At 38.7% G+C, this 22,214-nt stretch overlaps 1 protein-coding gene across 2 annotated transcripts in view; it reads left to right on the top strand.

The window, feature by feature from the left end:
• The window catches only part of LOC119736190 (phosphofurin acidic cluster sorting protein 2-like), a 58,104-nt gene that overhangs the window by 12,688 nt on the left and 23,202 nt on the right, over positions 1-22,214 (top strand). For both annotated transcript variants that reach the window (XM_038210225.1, XM_038210218.1), the window contains exons 3-8: positions 804-893; positions 5,485-5,610; positions 9,654-9,780; positions 13,140-13,240; positions 19,297-19,371; positions 20,455-20,681. In XM_038210225.1, coding sequence (XP_038066153.1) covers positions 804-893; positions 5,485-5,610; positions 9,654-9,780; positions 13,140-13,240; positions 19,297-19,371; positions 20,455-20,681 — 746 coding nt within the window. The remainder of the gene's footprint in view (positions 1-803; positions 894-5,484; positions 5,611-9,653; positions 9,781-13,139; positions 13,241-19,296; positions 19,372-20,454; positions 20,682-22,214) is intronic.

The following is a 22,214-nucleotide window of genomic DNA, read 5'->3' as shown; positions in this document are numbered from 1 at the left end:
TGCCATCTCTTAGTTAATGCCATATTTTTGATCTGTTTTTGGGGTAGACGTACCGGTACATGTACCACAGTATGTGAATCGAAGGTTATGGAGGCAGTTTTTTTTGGGGCCAATACAAATTTGTTGACATTGAAATAAAATTTGGGACAGAAGGAACTGGTACATGTACGTATGTAAACTCAAAAACTGCTTGAACAAAATTGACCAGCAGTCACAGTCAATTTTGGGTGGTCACATGAGGCCAATGTTAATACACATTTGTCTTGTGTACCAATGGTGAAATCATCATGGGTCCACCATAACCAGAACTGGGTTTCCTTCGAACACAGTTACATGTACATGTTCTTCAACATCTGAGCAATTAATTAAAAAACCTACACGTTTCTATGAATTCCTTTTGGATAGTAAATACATGTAAATTTATCAGAAGAGGAGTGAAGACGACTGTACATGTACATGTACATTACCCTATTTCCCTATACAGAAATATTACAAAAAGAAGGAGGCCCCCTCCCCCCCCCCCCCCCAATTTTCACAGGTAGAAATTCAAGGCTTGTCTGAGCTAATCCGGTTCGTTAGTGTGACGTCACCTCCAGCACTTTCTGCATGAGTGGAACCGGAAGTTAACGCAACTCGAGCGTTTGTAGCCAATGTGCGCTAGTCACCAATGGTAGGCGCGCGTGTATGACGTTTTTACTAACGAACCGGATAATAACCTCCTGCACTTGCAGCATCTTTTACATCACTATAAAATCTAATCACTAATCAATGTTTCTTCCCTTTTTTCTTTTCTTTTTTCCTAGAGCTCCAAGCGGACACTCCGATCCAATGAAATCTTCTTCAGTCAAGGCAGCTTGCTGGACACCGAGCTGGACCTTTCCTTTTCATTACAAGTAGGTGTTTTTTTCCCCAACTTTTCATCCTTTCAAGAATTTGTTTCAAAGTCGAAAAGACAGGGGGTACGGGGGGGGGGGGTACAGAAACAAACAAGCAGGGGACAACACAAGCATGCATGGGTGGAAAGAATACCACAAAGTAGGGATTAGGCAGGGCATACAGGGAGCCTGTTAGTGGGTAAAGATCAAAGGGGTAGAGGAAGTTGTGAGGGGGGGGGGGGGAGAGGATTGGGCATGGGAAGAACAAAGGAGGCTGTGGTGGGTAAAGATCAAAAGGGAGGGGGGGGGTGTGAAGAGGGGAATGATGCAGGAGGAAGGATAGCAGTGGATGAGGTAAGGGTAGACAAGGGGAGATGATGGGAGGTGATAATTAGGCAAGGGGAAGGAGCAAAGGGGTGTGACTGGGGGTAAAGTTCAAAGGAGAGGACAACAAAGGGGGTGATAAATGCCAGGAGGGTATTAAGAGGAGTGTCTGTGACAAAGGATAGTTTGATAAACATCTGACAAGATTACATGTAGTCATTCCATCCTGGATGATGAGTCTTTGTGGTTGGATAGTTGGGAGACTTTTCATCCACACTTGGTCCCTGCTGAGGCCAACTGAGTCCTTGCGATGGTCAAGCGATTCCTTGTCCTGAAAAATCATAATCAGAAATGGAATGGTTAGGCAGGTGAAGTGGTGAACAATTCACGATTTTTTTTCTTTCTTTGTTTTGGTTGTACATGTATGTGCTGTATCATACTGTAGATGTTCCAAAATCTGAGATTGAGGTTTGATTATTATTATTAGATACGGTACATGTACGTTGTGTATACTCGAATGATACACTAGCCTATTTATACATGTACTGTATTTTTTTTGCTTGTACAGTTTCCTTCAACAAACAACGCTGTTTTGACAAATTCTGGTGTTTTTTTTTAAGTGAAAGGGAATGTGAATGAAGTGTGAATACAAGTACATGTACATGTACATGTACACCATATGCATAAATATAGCTTGCACATACCGTATATGTTACATCATGGACAAACATGTAAACGTATGTACCTGTACTCACAAGGTGAATGATTCATTTAAGAAATAAACTACTAACTTTTCAACATTGTTTTTATTCATGTACAGTACATGTGTACATGTACATGTAGGTTGACAGGTGATGTATGTACTTTTCAGGCTTCAGTATTCTGAATTGATATGTACATGTACATGTGTGCACTTTTATTTATTAACCACATCCAACATCGGAAGAACCACCAATTACAGGAATGGGATAAAAAAAAAGAGAGACCAAAAAAACCTGGTTTTTTTTACTAACATAAATATTAAATATTTCATTTTTTGTACATATATATATATATATGTACATGTAAGTACCCACATGTATATATTTGATTTTTTGCAAGTGTACAATGTACATTGTAAAATTTAAATGTTTAATTTCTACTTTCACTTGTTCAGATTTAGTGAATAATACTCTGTTCAAGAATCCCTCAGTTAATTTAGCACTCCATAACGTACCCAGGTCCCACCAGCAAACATTACCAGGGAAAAAACAAATTTGTAGAGTTGTTCAACCTGCTCGGGCAAGGACCTGCAGGTTTTTCATGCGTGTACATGTAGTCTTGTGTAATTTGGTGCAGTCTTGTGTAATTTGGTGCGGGCTAAAATGCATGAAATGCCACAAGATTGCGTGGGGATTGCAATTTATGATTGTCCGAGGTTGACCACAGACCAGCAGTATACATACATGTATCATTTGTACACAGTACACAGTACATGTACATTGGAAGGTATTTTCATCCATAATACATTTCTGTGGTGTATCATTATCAATGCATTTAACTATTGCCGATGCACAGAACAATTTGCGCACCATTCAGGAGTGTGAGCTGCTCTGCCGTTTTAAATTGAGTGGATTGCTTGAGGCAGGTGGAAAGCAGAAATAGAGTGTTCTGTTATTCCTTGAAAGAATTAAGGACCAGATGGACATGTACATGTACATGTGCCGTTGTATGCAATCATGGTCTGGTTTAACTGCGCATTTGGAGCAAAGCTGGTCAAATCCTAAATTGGTTGGGCTGTGCGTTTTCAAATAATTTCAATTACCGTATTCTACGGTAACGTACTAGTTCATGGACTGGTTCTTGACTGGATATTTTCAAACAGGCTGATCAAGTTTAAAGGGTCTGTGAAATGAATTTTTCTTGGGAACATATTTTGTTCAACTTTCTACTCTTAAATACATACATGTAGTGCCTCTTTGGTTAATTTTAATCTAAAAGCGCACTTCTCTTTTTAATTTTTAAATTGTCCATGCTTTCCGGACCACTGAGGGCGCTGTTGCTGTGATGTCATTTCATGAAGACACTACCCATGTATTCATTTTAGGGGTTTTCTGAACCCAAAATTTGCTCATAAAAAACATTTGTGAGAAAATTTTGCTCATTGGCTTACTGTCATAGATGCACAGAAACAACAAATCACCAAAAACATTTACGACGGCAAAATTTAAAAAAATTCTGGCAAATTTTCGAAATAGCTACAACATTAAGATTTCTGCCTAAAATGACATTACAATACTTTTTCTCATAAATATGGAAGTTTACATCAGAATGAAAACCAAAGAGGCATGAAAATGCCCTTAAAAATGGCAAAATGAAAATTAGAAATGAGGTTAACTGGGACACAAAGGTGCATTTTCAAGGATTGCATTTAAAAAAAAATGACATTACATGAGCCAGTGCAGCAATTTATATTCTAGTTTCTACACAGTCATGACTGTACACATTGTACAGTATATAAGCTTAACATTGTATAGCACAAAAATTGACAGCATTGCCAGCTTCTCTGGTTGCAGTAGGCGTTTGCCAAGTCATCCTGAAATTGCCACTTCCTGGTTTTAATAAATACATGTAGATGTATTTTATTCAACAGCCCACGCAGTATCTGGATGCTACAAGATAATTGTACCAGTAACTGTATATTTTCCTGGAATATTTCCTGTTGAAGAAGTTGATTTATGCTGCCCCCAAAAATAATATGTACATTGTAGGTTTCTGGTTACTCTGGATAAATAAATACTGTTTGCCGTGTCAAATGTGAAAATTATTTCGATTTGGTGCGAACTTTTTACAGCACCACATTTTAGGAGGGGAGTTCTCTTTAACCTCTTTTATGGGATCTTTAAAATGCAAACTGTTATGTACATTGTGTAAGGCCAAAAAAAAAAATAAGTCGGTCTCTGGTCAGCGCGCGCGTCGATTTTAATCATGCGCGTCGATCTTTTTTTTCCCCAAAATGTTCCGCGGTAGCTTCAACAGCGCCCTCCATTTCCGCACCTCCTCAATTTTTTTTTTACCAAAGAGCACCAAGGAATGGGAAATTGCACCAAGGCAAATGATCGAAAGCACCAAGGCAAATTATGGAGGACACCAATGTACATGAGGACACCAAAAAAGCGAAATAGTACGCCACCTTGTCTGTACAATCCAAGCTTGAAGAAAGAAAAAAAAAGCCAAAAAAAAAAAAAAAGCCGCGTGGCCGCGTCAATTCCAGAACTTTGGTCTGACCAGAGACCGAATATTTTTTTTTTTTGGCATAATATTGTTTGTGTACATGAGTTTATTTGTGTCCATTGCAAAACTCCAGCATCTCAGCAATCAAAGTGGTGAGACAAGTACCTGTACACACTGTAACTTTAAGTCATAATAGAATAATAAATGTTGGCATGTGTGAAATGTGCCAACAGTATTGTGCACTTGTACAATGTTCATGCAATGTGTACATATGGGGTGACATTTTTTGAGATACATAAGTACATTGTACATGTAAGCTCGCACTACTGCAAGAAGGGGATGTTTACATTGCACGCTATGAAACCAAAATGTTTAAACAAGAAAAAGGGGGAAAAGGGAATTTACAAGAAACATGTACATGTAGTTCCAAATTTCATACATTAAAAGGGCTCTTACATAGATATGTTGTCCTTCAGACAGATTTCAGACATTTTTGGGAACTGTCATAAAACATGCACATTGTACTGTACATGTACATGTACACTGTATAGGCCGGTACATGTACATGTATGTGTACAAATGAACAAACATGTACATTGTACGCTTGTACTTGTACAATGTACATGTATGTACATGTACATGTAGATGTACCTTACTGTACAATGTACACATGTACTTGAAATAGTACGCAAATATATGTGTTCAATGTTTGTTATGAATGAATATCTTTTAATGGACTAGGAAGTTGTCAATACATTGTATCTACATGTATTGCAATTCCAAACATTTTTTCTTAACCCATTAGCAATTGTACTACAATGTATTACATGTGCATTGTGTTTAAATTCAATGAAGGATCAATAAAACTACAGATTGCTTAGGAGCCACCGTGACTAAAGAGTTACATTGTAAATGAGTTCATCAAGTGCACTTATGCCATGCTGTACTATAGTGCCTTTTTGAATACAGTATGCTATGTTTATCCCACTGTCTAGTGTCAGTTCATTTCTTGACAACGCTTACGATGCATGTGTAGTTTATGGATTTGTGTTCTCCTGTCCTGCTTTTTCAGTACCCACACTTTCTCAAGAGGGACGGCAACAAATTGCGCATCATGCTGCAACGCCGGAAACGCTACAAGAACCGGACGATACTGGGCTATAAAACGCTGGCCGTTGGGCTCATCAATATGTCAGAGGTTTGTATATCACGCTGTCCCATCCAAAAGTTGACTCATTGGTAATTTGAAGTACATGTTAGCCCCCCCCCCCAAAAAAAATGTGTTCCGACACCACTATGCACTGAGTTACACCCGTCCTGTAATTGTTTCAAATTAAGTGGAAAATACAACATTTGCAAACATCAAAAAATAAAACTACCAAATCATTTTGAAATACCTTGCTGGACTGTTAGTGAATGACAGTGAAAAGCATCCTGTAAAATCATGGCACCTAGTAAACTGTCATTTTCAAGAAGAGTGGTATTTTTGTATCAATTTCCAACGCTGGTCGGCCGACCAGCGTTGGAAAAAAACTGGCTTTTTTTTCAAATACTGGCCCCAATTGACCATCGTACTTGTTTGCAATCGATTACACACCTATGAACGGGTACAAGCCAGCTAGACTGGTTCCCTGACCTTACAAATCCCCAATGTATGTAAACTGCTCTGTTTCTTCTTATATGGAGTCAGGGAACCAGACTACAGGAAAATGATTGTTTTTCTTGGTTTTTATAGCATTTTCGAACCCAAAACCTCAAAAAAGTCAGTGTAACTATATTTGCTATATATTTCCAACCCCCCAATTCCATCCATTTCTGAAAATTACAGCAAAAGCAAATGATGTATATTCCCTTTAACTTGTTTGATCCATCTCTTTCAGTTTCACATCAATCGAAAATAAAAAAAAAAATGGTAAAAACCAGGAATCCTGAAATACATGTAGCTTTCAAAGTTCTGTAAAATGCAGCACAATTAACAAAAAGTCTGTCACAATGTCAAAATATTACCAGAGTTTTGTTCCTTACCCTTCTTTTCTGCCTTTTTTTCTTCATTTTTTAAATCCAATGTTTCCATAACGGGAACTCTGTACACGTTGTACTGAAATCGAGCTCCTTCCCTTCTGTACGTTCAATCATTTGCAATTCAAGTGAATATATCTACACGTACATGTACATTCATTCACTGTGACATCTCTCTTTCTTTCTCTGTTCTTCCTACACACCTTTGAGTGACCTTGGCCTTGTGTTTGGACGTTATCCATAAATAAAAAACGGAATCCATTAATAAAAAATGGAAGTTCAAACATAAACACATCTCTCTGAGCTGACAGAGAGAGGGGAAACAGTTCTCAAAAAAAAAATTATCTTGGTAACAAAAAACAAAACGGTTAGAATTACACTCTCAATGAGCAGTGTTTATTTCCCATGAGAATTCCGTGCCAGCCTATGATTTACTGCGACTCTATTTTGTCGTCTTCACTGAACGTACGTACGTGCGTGGACAGTAACGTACGTGCCAAGCGTGCCATGAATGTCCTGTTGTACACTCTGTTCATCGAACCATGGAGGAATAAGAACACATCGAACCGTCTCTGAATAATGCACAGAATTTTGGATTGAAGAAAGGAAACGGTCCAATGCACGCGTGTAAGGCAAACAAATTAATCATTGGAAACGAATCTGATTGGGTTTGTTTACTGTGATTACACCGTTTTATTTTGTTAGTTCTGCTTGGAAGATTAAAGGGTTTTCGCGTCCTGGAAAGTCCCCAATTGGGCTATAAAACAAACTTATATCAATAGGAAAGAGCATTTAAAAGTAGCATATAAATGTTCACAGAACCATCCTTTAAAAATTTGCTGTTTTTATGTGTACTTCCGAGAACGAATTTCAGGGTCCAAATTTTGCCTCTTAAAAAAATTGAGCTGTGTGGGTGCTAGTCGTTATTCCATTCGCACATTTTCCAGAGCAATGCATGCTTTGGACGTGCCGGACACAACGTGTGTATTGGTGCTTCGTGTATTCAATAGGGGACGTTGAACAGTAGAGGATACTCAATTCCCGAAGGTCCCCAATTTGGTGATCCTGTACAAAACATATGGGAGGTCTTCCTAAAAAGAATCATCCGACATCATGGACACAGAAGCTGGAGGCAAACTCCTTATCCAAGAAGGAGACTTACATGTACATATTATCGGCTGGAAATACGTATGCGTATGCCACATAATGTCCACCGCATCAGAAATAAACAACCGTTTTTCCCCCGTCTTTCTCAGGCACAGTGGGATACAGTATTACATTGTAGGTTAATGTAATTTCCCTTCAACCAGACCTTGAAATACATGTAGGATAAGTAAACAATTTTAAACATAAAAATGTCGTTGATTTCAGGATGATGCGCCCCTTTAGCATATTTTTGTATTTTTTTAAGCAGCCTTCTATATTATACTTACGTGTATACTGATATATCCTTGAAAAAAATTCTTGTATATATGTATGTATGTTGATCTCTCTCTTCAATTTGCTTATTTCACTCTTAATGTCAAGACATGTAAACCTTGGGGAAATACCAACCCATGAAATATTTAACTGTAGACACGTATGTATCTTTTCTCAGGCATGATATTTTTAAGACGTGTCTGAAATCAGACTTTTTAAATCTGCGAGAAAGACATTATCAGTATAGAAAGCAAAACGTGTACATCTGTCAGACATTTCGTCAAATTTTCGGACTTTTTTTTTTAATCTCATCCCTGTTTTCTAAATATCCAAAAATTTAAGGTTTTGCAAAATATACACTTTGTAACTATCGGTTCTTTTAATGATGCACGGCTGCAAGCAAATTGAACCACGGCTCATTTGTTTTTTCCTGTTTGTCCTTGTATTCAAAAGAAAATTGTTTTTATCTCATCAACACGGTGCATAGAGGAGTGACTTTTCCCTTGAGTGCTTTCCAACAGATGCTTATGAAAAATGCATGTTTGTGTCAACGAGCTTCTACGAACTGACAAATTAATGGCGGCCATTGGCTCCGGGCTGCAGTGTGTAATCGCGACATTTACGCTGAGGAAATACCCGCGTCATATCTAAATTAATTTTCTGAGGGGCTGTATTTCTTCAAAGCTCAGGTGGGCTGCGGTTGCAAGCCTTTTGACAAAACACAGCGATTAAGTGAGGTCAATAACAGCTGCATGGTTGCAGTGCCGGTAAATTATTAGCAAATTGAGGTTCTTTGAAAACCTGACATCTTTTTTTTTTATCCTGTTGGAAAGCAAAACATGTTGGACAGTTGTCTTGTGACATTTAGTTGAAATTTATGAGTTGAAAAGATCAGTCAAAATATGAAGACAATTTCAGGAATCTCTAAGTTATCTTATTGTTGTGTTTTAATAGAGATAAGCTACTGAAACCTGTATGCTCCCCCCCAAAAAAATGTACATTTTTTCAAGTTTTTTTAGCGTAAATCTATACCTGTACTACAAACACGTATATACATGTACTGGTATATATATACATGTTCTTATGAGTTTGGCCCTCGATTAGTATCAAAAAGGATAATTTTCACAATTTGAGCAAAAGGAAGAATGAAGTGGTGTTTATTTGTTCAATTATGTCTTTTCTTCTATCAAATTTAACTTTTCAGCAGAGGGCGGATATGCAAACTTTAACTTTGTCATGAGCTCAACAAGTTAAGCAAACAAATTTGCTATTCTACGTGTAATTTGGTAATTGGTTCTCATGTTTTGTACGTTGTACTTGGTACATACGGACACTACTCAGAAGGATGCATCCTTCTCAGGAAGGATTGCATCCTTCTCAGCTTCACCGGTTTCGAGCTTCACCAGTTTGCATCCTTCTCACGCCTCACTGTACCCATCCTTATAACATCGCATCATCGTTGGAATCCCTCATTCTCCTGACGACGGGCAGAGCATACTGTTCGAAACGTTCAGTCCCTCCGGTTCTTTTCAGAACCACACATACTCACAAAAGAGATTTATTCACATGGTGCTACTGCAAATTTATCTTGTCTTACAAAGCATTGTCCTCGAGAGTATAGTAAAACAAGAGTGTGTGGCCAACCGGTGTACACACCATTCCTACCCATGTTCAGTGGGACCCGGTTTTGCCTACACTGGACCCTTGTTGACTTAATCCAGGTTTCACCATCAATCCCCTGTGATGCAATCTGATACTTATTGATTGATAACTTTGCTCTTTGTTTTCTCTGTGGGAATGTAGGTGCTGCAACAATCCAAAGATAACGAGCTGAGTTTGTACGGGAAGGAACACGGAATGGACAGGGTTGCCCACGTGACCGTCTTAGGTCTGTCCAGTCAGCCGGTGGATCAGTTCAAGCGAGGCATTGGTAAGGCTCACAACCAAAGAGTTAAAGTAACCTGCCACAAAAATGCTTCTTTGGACAGTCAGTCATCGTTAACCCTAACCTTTCCAAATCCTCCAAAATTCTCTTTGCAAAATGGAGGATTATGCAGGATTGAGGCTATACGGCAAAAATGTGTGGCTGATTTTGGAGGATGCACTGTATCAAGGTCTTGGACCGGACCTTGTGTTGTGTATGCTCAGCCGTGCATAATGTAAGGCCTAGATACTTGAAATCCTCCACACTGCTCTAGGATGTCACTGGCTTTGCCTCACCATATTGACAGTGATTGCTGGAGGATTTTGCAGGATTGAAGCAGTGGTCACCCCTCCAAGGACCACATTCAAGAAATAACAGGGGATTTTGCAGGACTGAGGCTGTATTCATTTTTTACATGAAGGCAGTTGGAAGATTTTGCAGGATTGAGGTTGCATCCTGACAACAATGCCTAGAGAGTTACGGTTAAATAAGATGCGTACATATTTCTTGCATTTAACTCCTTCAGTTTTTTTTGTCATGGGAAAAATTATGCATCTGAAATGTAAATCTAGTCATACAAAACACATTTAAAGCTTTCGAAAATTTTTCACTTGTCATATACAGATAAGTGTATTGGAGAGTCACAGATGGTACTGTGTACTTACATGTACCTGTGCTTGGCCAGTGCACTTGAAATGGATACTCAAAGAACAAAATGACATTTTTTTAGTAATGATCAACAGTCACCAGTATTTTTATAGGGGCATTGTACACCACACTACAGTACCTATCGCGGTGGAATCGTGTCAACGCAGCTTGTGGAATATAGTCCAATTACATGATACACAAATGGACGCGGAACGCGCAGAATCTGAGACAAACAAAACTTAACGTATGAATTTCCATTGGGTTGTCTAAGGGGCGTGGCTAGCTCACAAACGGCGATAGTTCAATTGTCTTCACAGTCATGACAGGTGTAGTATTTTGAGGTTTCACTCCGTTTGTGAAGAAAAAAAAAGAAGGAAAAGCAATTTTATGAGCATTTCCCACGGTGATATAATGTTGTTGTTTCTTTGTTTCCTTAAATTTTTTTAACAAGGCCAGCCTCTCCTGCCTATGTGGCAGGCATCCAGATACTTTCCCTGATTTTCAGGCATCGGGTTCCCAAACTAAGTTAACAGCTCTAACCTGTGAATTTACAAAACTTATACTTGGTGCACTCATGGCCTGCAGTCATCTGTGTAAATGTCATGTCCATGTTCATTACACATGTTCATTGTACATGTACATGTACCATCAACAGGGGTTCGTTAAACTGTACCATCCATGGCAGGTTGATATCTGACAGTCGCAAAGTCCCGAGGGGGAGAAAACGGTCTCTGATTTCTGGGACCTTTGATGAGTTCCCTGGAAACCTGGAGCCAGCGTCTTGTAAATTTACTCTCGGCTGTATGCTGTTGGTCATGATCATTTGGCATTTGGCTATGGTCGGTCTGACAAAACACCAAGGGCACTTCTCTGCGGCGGAGCGTGCGTAAATATTTGCAAATGTCTCTTTCGCTGAGACGAAACGGTGCTGGAGACATCTTGTGGGTTAATTTTTATGGACCTGTTTACTTGGGAGAACTTGTTGACTGATTTTTAGCTTAATTGTTAGGTACATGAACATGTTGATGCATCTAAACAATTTCACATATGTACCGGTACATGTACCGTTATATGGGTCATTCTAAAACTTTGGGTTTCACTTTTTTCTGTCCCTGTTAAATCTGACAATTATGAATTCTGATGCGCTCCGTAATGCAGTTGTCCCCCAATGTGTGAATAATTAAATTAATATTCATAAATACCTCAGACAGTTTAGCTATTCCTATTGGTCGAGAGCCCGTCACGTGGCCGGTCTTAAACGGATGATAAAAACATGGCTAGCTGGTCTTAAACACTTTTCCAGTGTCACATAAAATGTGGACTCCTAAAAATCCAGTGCCTCTTACATGTACCATTTCATTGGTTGAACGTTCACAATCCTCACGTAGGCGTGCGCAACACTACCAGCGAGTCAGAATTTTATAGTTCTAAATTCAAAACGCAGCGCCCCAGGTGCGTTCTGCGCGACATCGCGCAGAACATGCTACGCGCGCGTCAATCTCCATAAAAGGGTTGTTTACATCTTACTCACCAGCTGAACTCTCCATTATTTTGCTAGAGGGATGTTTCAAAAAGCATGAAGTGAACTTGTTGAACAAAACCGGGATTTTTGAACGAATTATTTGATTTTTTTTTACCGAAAAGGTATTTGTGAATGGGAATAAATGTGTGCTCGGTCGGTATTTATCACTCTGTTTAAGACCGCTTAGAGTCTGGGTGCTGATAATTACCCTCGCCTCCGGCTCGGGTAATTATCAGCACCCAGACTCTAAGCGGTCTTAAACAGAGTGATAAAAACATCCGGAGCACACATTTATTCCCTTAGCAAACTACCTATCTAACAAATAAAAAAAATAATTTGTAGTCATTCTTATTTCAATGATACTTGAATGTCAAATCACAAAGTACCATTACCAAGGTAACAGGGAGAGGAAAAGTGTCAAAACTTTGGACCTTATTAAACTTTACAGAATGACCCATGTATACAATGTACAGTATACGTGAAACTCTCTCTTAACCCTAGCTCCCTAGAGGCACTATTGCCAGGATGCAACCTCAGTCCTGCAAAATCCTCCGTTATTTCTTGAATGTGGTCCTTGAGAGGGGTGACCACTGCTTCAATCTTGCAAAATCCTCCTGCAATCACTGTCAATGTGTTGAGGCAGAGGCAGTGACATCCTGGAGCAGTGCGGAGGATTTCAAGTATATGTGTATAACCCTAGCTCCCTAGGCACTATTGCCAGGATGCAACCTCAGTCCTGCAAAATCCTCGCACACGGTGTGAAAAAGGATTTCAAGTATAATCTAGGCCTAAATTTATGCACGGCTGATCATAAACAACACAAGGTCCAGCCTAAGACAACATTAATTGTAAGACCTTGACACAGTGCGTCCTCCAAAATCAGCCACACATTTACATTAATACTTAACCCTAACCTTCCCAAATCCTCCAAAATCCTCTTTGCAAAATTGAGAATTTTGCAGGATTGAGGCTACATGTATATACATGTAGCCTCAATCCTGCAAAATTCTCAATTTTGCAAAGAGGATTTTGGAGGATTTGGGAAGGTTAGGGTTAAGTATTAATGTAATTGACTCCCCTCGTCAAAGACTTACATGTGTGTAGGAACCCTATGGCTAACATTTTTTTCATGTTGCGTTCTTGAAACAGTGCCTGTCCACATTCTGCACGTTTTTTTGTTGGTCTTATTCCGCAGATCGATCACCGGATATTGACAATGAAACCGAAGATGAGGAAGAATCTTACTCCTCGGACCAGGAGAACAGCGACAGCGGAGAAAATCTTCCCGAAACCCAGGTAAATATGGCCCGGCTGATTGAGTTTGGTAGCCAGTTGCCGATGAGCTGCCTAATGCATTGATTTCATGCAGTTAATGTCTTTTTTGTCTGATTCTTGGTGAATGTTAAGTACTGCAGAATTAAATCACCTTTACTTTTTTCCGACTGAAAAACACACAAAAAACAAACAAACAACAACATCAAACAAACAAAATCCCCCTCCCCCCCAAAAAGGTTATATTACCTAAGTTACTTTTTCAACTGAAAATAAGTTGGAAATCTCCAGAAAATTAGTTGTGCATGCGCATATTAAAAAAAAAAAAATCACCCCCTTCAAAAAAAGAAGAAAGCAAATTATGAAATTGAGCTTGTAGGGCTTTCAAGAGCACGTAAATCAAAGTAATAATTTTGTAAAAAAAATGTATAACTTTTTTTCAAGATATTATTGACATCCACTGAAATATGTGTGGAAATGATTTACTTGGTGATATGGCATTTTTTTAAATCTCTTATTTTAATAAAACAATTTCCAAATATCCAATTCAAATTAGTACCTGAATTCAACGTTTACACACATGTAAAAGCATATATAGGCTTATTAGAAATCATGACAAATTGTACTCTTTCATCTTGAAGAAGCATTGTGTGCAATTCATACCTTTCCAAAATTTATACGACCCATGTAACCAGAAATGCACATGCATACTTTGTACATCATCATCTTCGACTCAGCATAGCTTAAGTCCAGTTCAGTGCCAGTGATGAGCACAGAACACATTTTGTAAAAAAAAATAAATGTTTTAAAGGGAAAATACAACATTTGCAAACATCAAAAAATATAACTACCAAATCATTTTGAAATACCTTGCTGGACTGTTAGTGAATGACAGTGTAAAGCATCCTGTAAAATCATGGCACCTGGTATACTGTCATTTTCAAGAAAAGTGGTATTTTTGTATCAATTTCCAACACTGATCGGCCGACCAGCGTTGGGAAAAAAACCGGCTTTTTTTCAAATACTGGCCCCAATTGACCATCGCACTTGTTTGCAATCGATTACACACCTATGAACGGGTACAAGCCAGCTAGACTGGTTCCCTGACCTTACAATTCCCCATTGTATGTAAACTGCTCTGTTTCTTCTTAAATGGAGTCAGGGAACCAGACTACAGGAAAATGATTGTTTTTCTTGGCTTTTATAGCATTTTCGAACCCAAAACCTCAAAAAAGTCAGTGTAACTATATTTGCTATATATTTCCAACCCCCCAATTCCATCCATTTCTGAAAATTACAGCAAAAGCAAATGATGTATACATTTGTATTCCCTTTAAATCTCTTATTTTAATAAAACGATTTTCAAATATCCAATTCAAATTAGTACCTGAATTCAACTTTACATATATACATAAAAGTAAAAGCATATAGGCTTATTAGAAATCATGACAAATTGTACTCTTTCATCTTGAAGAAGCATTGTGTGCAATTCATACCTTTCCAAAATTTATACGACCCATGTAACCAGAAATGCACATGCATACTTTGTACATCATCATCTTCGACTCGGCATAGCTTAAGTCCGGTACAGTGCCAGTGATGAGCACAGAACACAGTTTGTAAAAAACATAAATTCTTTCAATACTTGTACATCATGCTGCGCCCTTACCACAAGATCACATATTCCTCAGGACATACCAGCATGGGTCCTGACAGAAGCCCAATCTTCCATGCTTCCCTTGCGCTTATTTTGACAGCAATTGCATTGTGGAATGCATGTTGGCACTCTCTGGCAGTTTTTTCTTTTTCTGGGACTTGTTATGTCACTTGATAGCCATGGTCTCCTGTTACAGCCTGCCCCAGATCGCAGACAGGGGAAGAACACAAACAAGTTGGCTATTGCTTCAGCTTGAAATTGTATATGTGTTTTTATTTTTACTGGGTTGCATTTCCAGGACTGTGTCTTTTTTTCTTACATTCGCCTACTGTGCATTGTATAGAGATGTCTTTTGTGTATTTGTGGCGGGATTCACTAAAAATAAATATCCGATCAATGAATTGCCTTTATATTGCGTGGTTCTGTTTCCCATAAATTCAAGTGGGTTTTACTTTTGCAGTGACTGTACAGTCTACGCAAAGGTTTTCAAAATGGAGAATCTCCATTCCAACATAATTTCTTTGGGTAAACCACAAAGTGACGTATCATCTATGGGCTTGCCTTTGTGTAAACGTCATTTCGTAGTGCAACAGACTGTTTCTTTTATGAACATGTATTAAATTTCTGTGGATGTTTCTCTACATGTACATGTACATGTTTCTGATATTCAAAGATGATACACACACCATTGTGATGTACACAAGCTTTACATACGCTTGGCTTTTAAAATACTGTTATGTATACGTACAAGTACTGGTCCAGGTATATGTACATGTACATTGTACGTATAAAATGACAAAGAAACTGAAAATTTCAGTGTCTTATTTATTCTATGTTTTATTGCATGTCGTACTTTTTACTTCAGAATCAGAGTGTGATTAACAGCGTCTCTCAATTCGGTTTGTTAGTGTGACATTATTCACACGATGTAGCATATTGCACGAATGGATCTGGAATTTAACACAACTTGAGTGTTTTACCAATGGCCACTTGTAATCAAGGGTGCGCACGCGTGTGTGACGAAGTCACTAATGAACCAGATGGGTTATTTCACGGTTAGTTTCGTTACATTTTAAGCAACGAAGCACTGCTCTATGGGCCCCAATATCAACATGTGTGGGTATCAATTCTCCATTTTGGTACAATCAATACATCTTACCAGGACTTATATCAAAACCACAATCATTTACATGTACATTTTGTAGAAATGTTTTGTGAGTTGTAATGGGACATGCACTCTCGTATGGTACAAAAAAGAAAACCGGACAGGGATTGATAACAATGCATGTAAGTTTCCTCAAAATGGATATAGCTTGAATGAATTACATGTACATGTACATCTATAGTATTTGTGTAATTGCTTACTAAATGGCAAATGTTCTGACAACATGTACGTGTGTACATGTATAACATTTCTCAATTTCCCTTTTCAGTTTGAAGCCTTGCCAAAAAAAATATGTAGGTTATGTTACGGCTGCGTTACAGTTTGTCCGGCCATCTTTGGAACAAGTAAAACATAAAATTAATTATCAAAAAAAAAGAAAGAAGCTTTTTTGGCATAGAAAGCGAACCTATCTCTCAGCCTTGCATGTTAAAACAAGGTGTCAAAATGACTACCAAAAAGCCATAATTTTAGCCCCCCCCCCCCCCCCCCGCCAGCTTTTGACAAAAAAAACCTGCACTTAACGTTTCATCTCACTGGAATACCACTCAAATGAAAGGCCCTTTTGTCCCCTTTAATTTGAGATTGTGGTGCTAAGTCCTAAAGATACATGTACATTCAAACTTGTACTTTGCAGTCCAGTCCACTTCTCCCTGGCATTGCCCCTACATGTACTGTAGTCATCACTGTACATCCCCCATCCCCACCCCCCTCGTTCAGTCCATCAGTAAAATGACACAGATTCCTTTGAAGACATCGCACATGTAGGTTGTCATCTCAGGCCATTTTAAACCAAACCAATCAATGACTTCCGTCTATATACAATATGTTTATGCAAGCACAGAGGGAAAAATAAATATATGGGTCGTGATAATTGATGCCATTTTTGTAATTGGATAATCCAGGATGTTTGCTGACCGTGGATCGTCATTGATTAAGATGCACTGGAAGTTGTATCCGGGTAAAGGAGGGCTGCCCTTGGGAAAATAAAACTGATCTACATGTCATAATGCCTATAATGTTCTCATAAAAAGGTCACACTTAATTATACACTTCAAGGATATGACAGTCTTTTTTTGGAGGGGGGGGGTGCTATTTTATGGTTGGAGTGTGCTGACTTTTTTCTCATTTATCCAGGAATTTGCACAGAATTTTTTTTAAGGGGAGAAATTTGTAAAAAACAATTGCACCATTTCTGAGTCATTTGTTCCAGAGCCATTTTGTTTCTGTTAAAACATTCTCATTTTCAATTTGTAGAAGTCCTAAGCCCCCCCCCCCCAAAAAAATACCCCTACTTCTGGTTACCCTACCTGCCCTATTTTGACAGCCCCTACCCTAATTTTCTTTTGGGAAAAATGAGGAAAGAACCCCAAAAACCATCAATTACTACCTCTTACCCTTGACTACATGCAGACACACACACAAAAACACGCACAAAATTGAATAATTCCCTATACCTACCTGCTCTATATTCAAATGCCATGTAATTGAAAACACTTTTTTTTTTCAGCCTTACGTCCATTTTCACTGCTCTCATCATTCACACATATGCAGGAACTTAGCAAGTGTATAAATCTGTGTTGATTAATGTTGTAAGGATAGAGTCATTAATCATAAATGTACTACCAGGATGATCGCTCCGTCAGACATTACCCCCCCTCCCCCCTTGAGTGTACTCAGTGTGGAAACCGTATGCCACATTACTCCAGAAAATCCCATGAATTCATTATGGCCCACACACAGCTGAGCCGGCCGTCCGCACCTAAAGATGTTTGCATTACCGTATGGATTTACACCTCTCTTGTGATTTACTGAGAGGTTTAAGTCGGCTGTTCACGCTGGGGAGACGCAACTGCCAGTGCTAGTCTGCGTCATGGAGACAGGATATGGTTTCCATTCAGTGTTGTGAACTTGTTGTTTTCTGTTGGATACAAGATGTTGCTTGTGAATCCAATGACAGAATATAGTTCATGCTCCCATACCTGTAGTTTCACCTACATGTACATGTACATGTACAATGGTACATTAAAGGGAATATACAACATTTGCAAACATCGAAAAATAAAACTACCAAGTTTTTGCGAAATACCTTACTAGGATGTTGGTACATGACAGTCTCAAGCATCTTGTAAAATTATGGCACCTGGTGTGAAGTCATTTTCAAGAAAATTGTATTTTTGTATACATTTCCAACGGTGGTCGGCCGACCAGCGTTGGAAAAACCTAACTATTTATCAACTACTGCTCCAAATTAACCATTTTTTCAGTCCAAATTTTGTTTGCTATTGGTTACATGTTTCATGAACGGGTGCAGGCCAGCTAGACTGGTTCCCGTGCCTTACAATTTTCCATTATCTATAAATTGATCCATTTTATCTTTTGTGGAGTCGGGGAACCAGACTACTTAAACATTTTTGTTTTTCTTGGTTTTTCCAACCTTTTCAAACACAAAACTTCAAAAATGTCAGTGTAACAATATTTGATCTATATATATACTAACCCCTCAAATAGTTCATTTCTGAAAATTACATCAAAAACCAATGATGTACATTCCCTTTAAGTAGTAATTGGGCAGCATTGTATCAGAATATACCATACCAGGAAATGTGTAATACATTTTCATATACATGTGCAGGGTACATATATTCTATCAAATGATTTAAAATGGCAAATTTATAAACCATTAGATTGTATTTGCATACAAAAACAATAACACTTTACACGTCCGTCCCCCGTCCCTGAAATTTTGTTTGTCATTTTTAACGTTTAGATAGAAAAGCATTTAAAAAAAAAAATATTTACATATGTACACATCTTTCCAAAGTCTGACTACCTCAATTTTCAGGTGCTTTTTTTAAAAATTCTCCGTTCTTTATTTTAAGTTTCAGTAAATTGGTTATGTTACTTTAGACATACCGGTACTGAGCTTTTCTACCTAGCTTTCAAACAAGACAAAATTTGTTTTCTGAGAAAACAAATCAAGTGCGATAAGATTTAAAGGGTTTGCGTGGTGAAGATAGCAAGATTAAGTCACACATTAAGTTGCACAATGTAATCAAGTGCGGAAAACGTTGAATGTCCAGGCATGCTAGATACTACATGTAGGTACACACATGTACATTATTTGTACATGATGTACATTGTACATAGTTACAGAGATGTCGTTATTCTAAAATTTAGGGATGTCAATTTTTTTGATGATTTTCATATCCAGTGGGTAATTTGATGATGTCATATTTGTGATGGTTTGTTCTCTTTCAGGATCTCCTGGGTGAGGAGGAGCAAGAGCCAGGAAGGAAGGGGCTCAGGACCAAACTAAGACCTCCCATGATCAGGGTAAGGAATCCTGATTCCACATTGATGTCATTTGAAGCAAATATTGACTGCTTCAAGTAATTTAATAACACGAAAAATAGGTGACTCACGGTACACTGTGGATCACAGAGGAAGACTGGCTTGACTGTACCACGAGTTAAAGCAGTCAATATTTGTTTTGTAATGCCTTGTCCACAGAGTCTGCTGAGTTTTCGAAATGTCAGATGTTTAATCCAAAATCCAATACATAGGGTAATAGTGGGTATCTTCGACCGGGGGAGAATCCGATCACTTTGTATTAAGCACAAACCTTAGTTTTGACTAGGGTTGATTATTTGCTGCAAACAAGGTTTGTGCTTAATATAGGCTATCAGCTTCGGTCCAAAAATTGGGCCACCGGTATCAAATGATCGAAAAGAGCAGTGCTCATAGCGATTTGTGGCAAGGTATGCACATCTAGAGTTGGAAAATGTGTGATAGCTTTGCAGTGTGAGTGGTGGCAGTTTTTTGGGTGTTATCACTTTCAATTTTTTTTTCAAAATGGCCGCCAATATGCTTGCTACCAGATTAATTATATGTGGTTACAAGCATGTTTTGGCCGTCATTTTTTTTTTTTTTAAAGTGAGAGCACCCAAAAAGCTGCCACCGCTGCAATGCTATCACATATTTTCCAACTACAGGGGTGCATACCCTGCCAAAAATCACAATGAGCATTATTCCCCTCTTTTGATACCGACCAAACCCCAGGCTGATGGCCTAATAGCAAGTGGTCAGATTCTCTCCCCGGTCGAAAAATACCCACTCTTACCTTACAAGTATTTCAATTTGAAATAGAATTTTTGTCTTCCAAACTACCCCTTCATGAAATGTACCCAACTCTGTAGAAGTGCCTGAGAGCAATATGCACAATGCACAAAGCCATGCACAAAGTACTGTTTTTAGAGCAAGGCAGTTGGGAAAATGCGCGCCGCAACTTCAAGAACATACAAGACATCAGCGCAAGCATGGCATCAACTCAGGAATGGTTTATTCCATCTTTGCTGGAGAGACAGGTCCGCACTTCTGCCAAATTAACCTGCTGGGTTCTTTCCATTGTTACCACAGCAAAGGAACTTCAAGCAGAAGTTCATCGCCCTCCTGAAGAAGTTCAAAGTTCAGAGCGACGACAGCGACACGGAGCAGTACCCGTACGAGGACCAGGATCAGAACCAGATGGATCCGGACTTCTTGCTTTACGACGACCTGGATGACCTGAATCTCAGCGACAGCGGGCCCGATATGGACCAGGAAGATGAGATGAGCATTGGCTCCACGCCCAAGCCTGTCTTGAGGTCAGTGTGTTTGTCTGTCTGCTTGTCTGTCTGTCTGTCAGTGTTGTTGATTTAATTCTTTTTAGTCCAGTGGCACTAGGAAGAAATCGTAACACACCGGATTAAAGCACCAAATTTTGTGCACTTAATAATAATAATAACCAAATTTATAAAGCGCCTTTTCAAAAGGATACAAAGCGCTAGGGGAGAATGCAACTAAAGACAAGTAAGTGAAGTATATGAACATTATGAGACCCATTATGTAGCACCTTTTTGCTAGGTGCTGCGGCGCATATTGCTGCCACTGCCAGAAACACCGGGGCAAACCCCTTCTCTTAGCGGCAAGTGTTACTGGGTTCTTTAACGTGCGTTACACAACACACGGGACCTACGGCTTCACGTCCCATCCGAAGGATGAAGCAATAATGGTAAAGTGCCTTGCTCAAGAGCACAAGCACCATGTTCCCACGGTCAGGATTCGAACCCATGTACAACGGCACAGTAGTCGAACACAGTAACCATTATACTTACTGCACCCCACTTGCTGTGTAGGTTTCAGTGAAACATTCTGGGGGGGGGGGGGGGAGCAGTGTACATGCAGGTCAAGGGCAGTCCTGAGTCAAAGTTCATATGGTGTGCTGTACTCTATATGGGACTAGTGAATTTCCACAAAAAGTCTGAAATTTAAGTTCTGAGTAGCCAAAAAGGATGTTATGTACATGTACATGGCAATATAAAAGACCTATAATATTAGAAAAAGTTCCATCACAAAAGCTTTGCCCAGCCAAATACCGGTAATGGAGTTTATTTAATAACCCAAAATGCTGAGACATGTTGATTCAGTATTTTTTTGTAACATTATGCTTTCTGTTCCATTACTTTTGGAGAAAAACAAACTTTGCTCTTTTTTTTTACATTATTACTTTGGTACTGTGATATTAACACTAGCAGGTGTATATGTGCAGCAGACACATTGCTGCTTAATCATGTAAAAAAAGATCAAACTTTGTTTTTCTCCAAGAGTAACGGAATAGAAAGCCTATTTTTACAGAACACTCCAGGATCGCTAGAGTGTATGGGTGTGAAGAGACTGTAAACTGAGTCTTCCTCTCAACACCTTGTGTGCAAATTGTAATAGCAGTCAAACTAGAGTTTCGTATATTGTTTCAAATATACCATATGCTTCCATAGCTGTACATGTGTATGGGCAACTACAGTATTCTTTCATTGCCCTTTTTTTTAGTACATAAGAGAAGAAAAAAATGTTCACACATGTAATTACATGTATTCACCTTTTGCATATTATACAAATGTAGTATGCATGTAGCTGTGATATTTTGTAAATACATTCTATGTACGTAAAAAAATGAGAAGAAATATGGAAGAATAGAGAAAATGAACAATAATTCGTTCAATAACATTATGTGTTTCAGCTCAAACCCAACATGCCATCCGTGTGTAATAGTGAATGGAAAAACAGATACGGGCTCCTCAGGACTTGATAGCATAGCTACACTTAATCACATAAATCTACAGGGATATTTGCGAACTGGT

The sequence above is a fragment of the Patiria miniata genome, unplaced genomic scaffold (assembly GCF_015706575.1).
Source record: "Patiria miniata isolate m_02_andy unplaced genomic scaffold, ASM1570657v1 HiC_scaffold_10, whole genome shotgun sequence".
Lineage (NCBI taxonomy): Eukaryota > Metazoa > Echinodermata > Asteroidea > Valvatida > Asterinidae > Patiria > Patiria miniata.
Note: the sequence above shows the minus strand (reverse complement) of the source record. Positions and strands in the feature narration are given on the sequence as shown.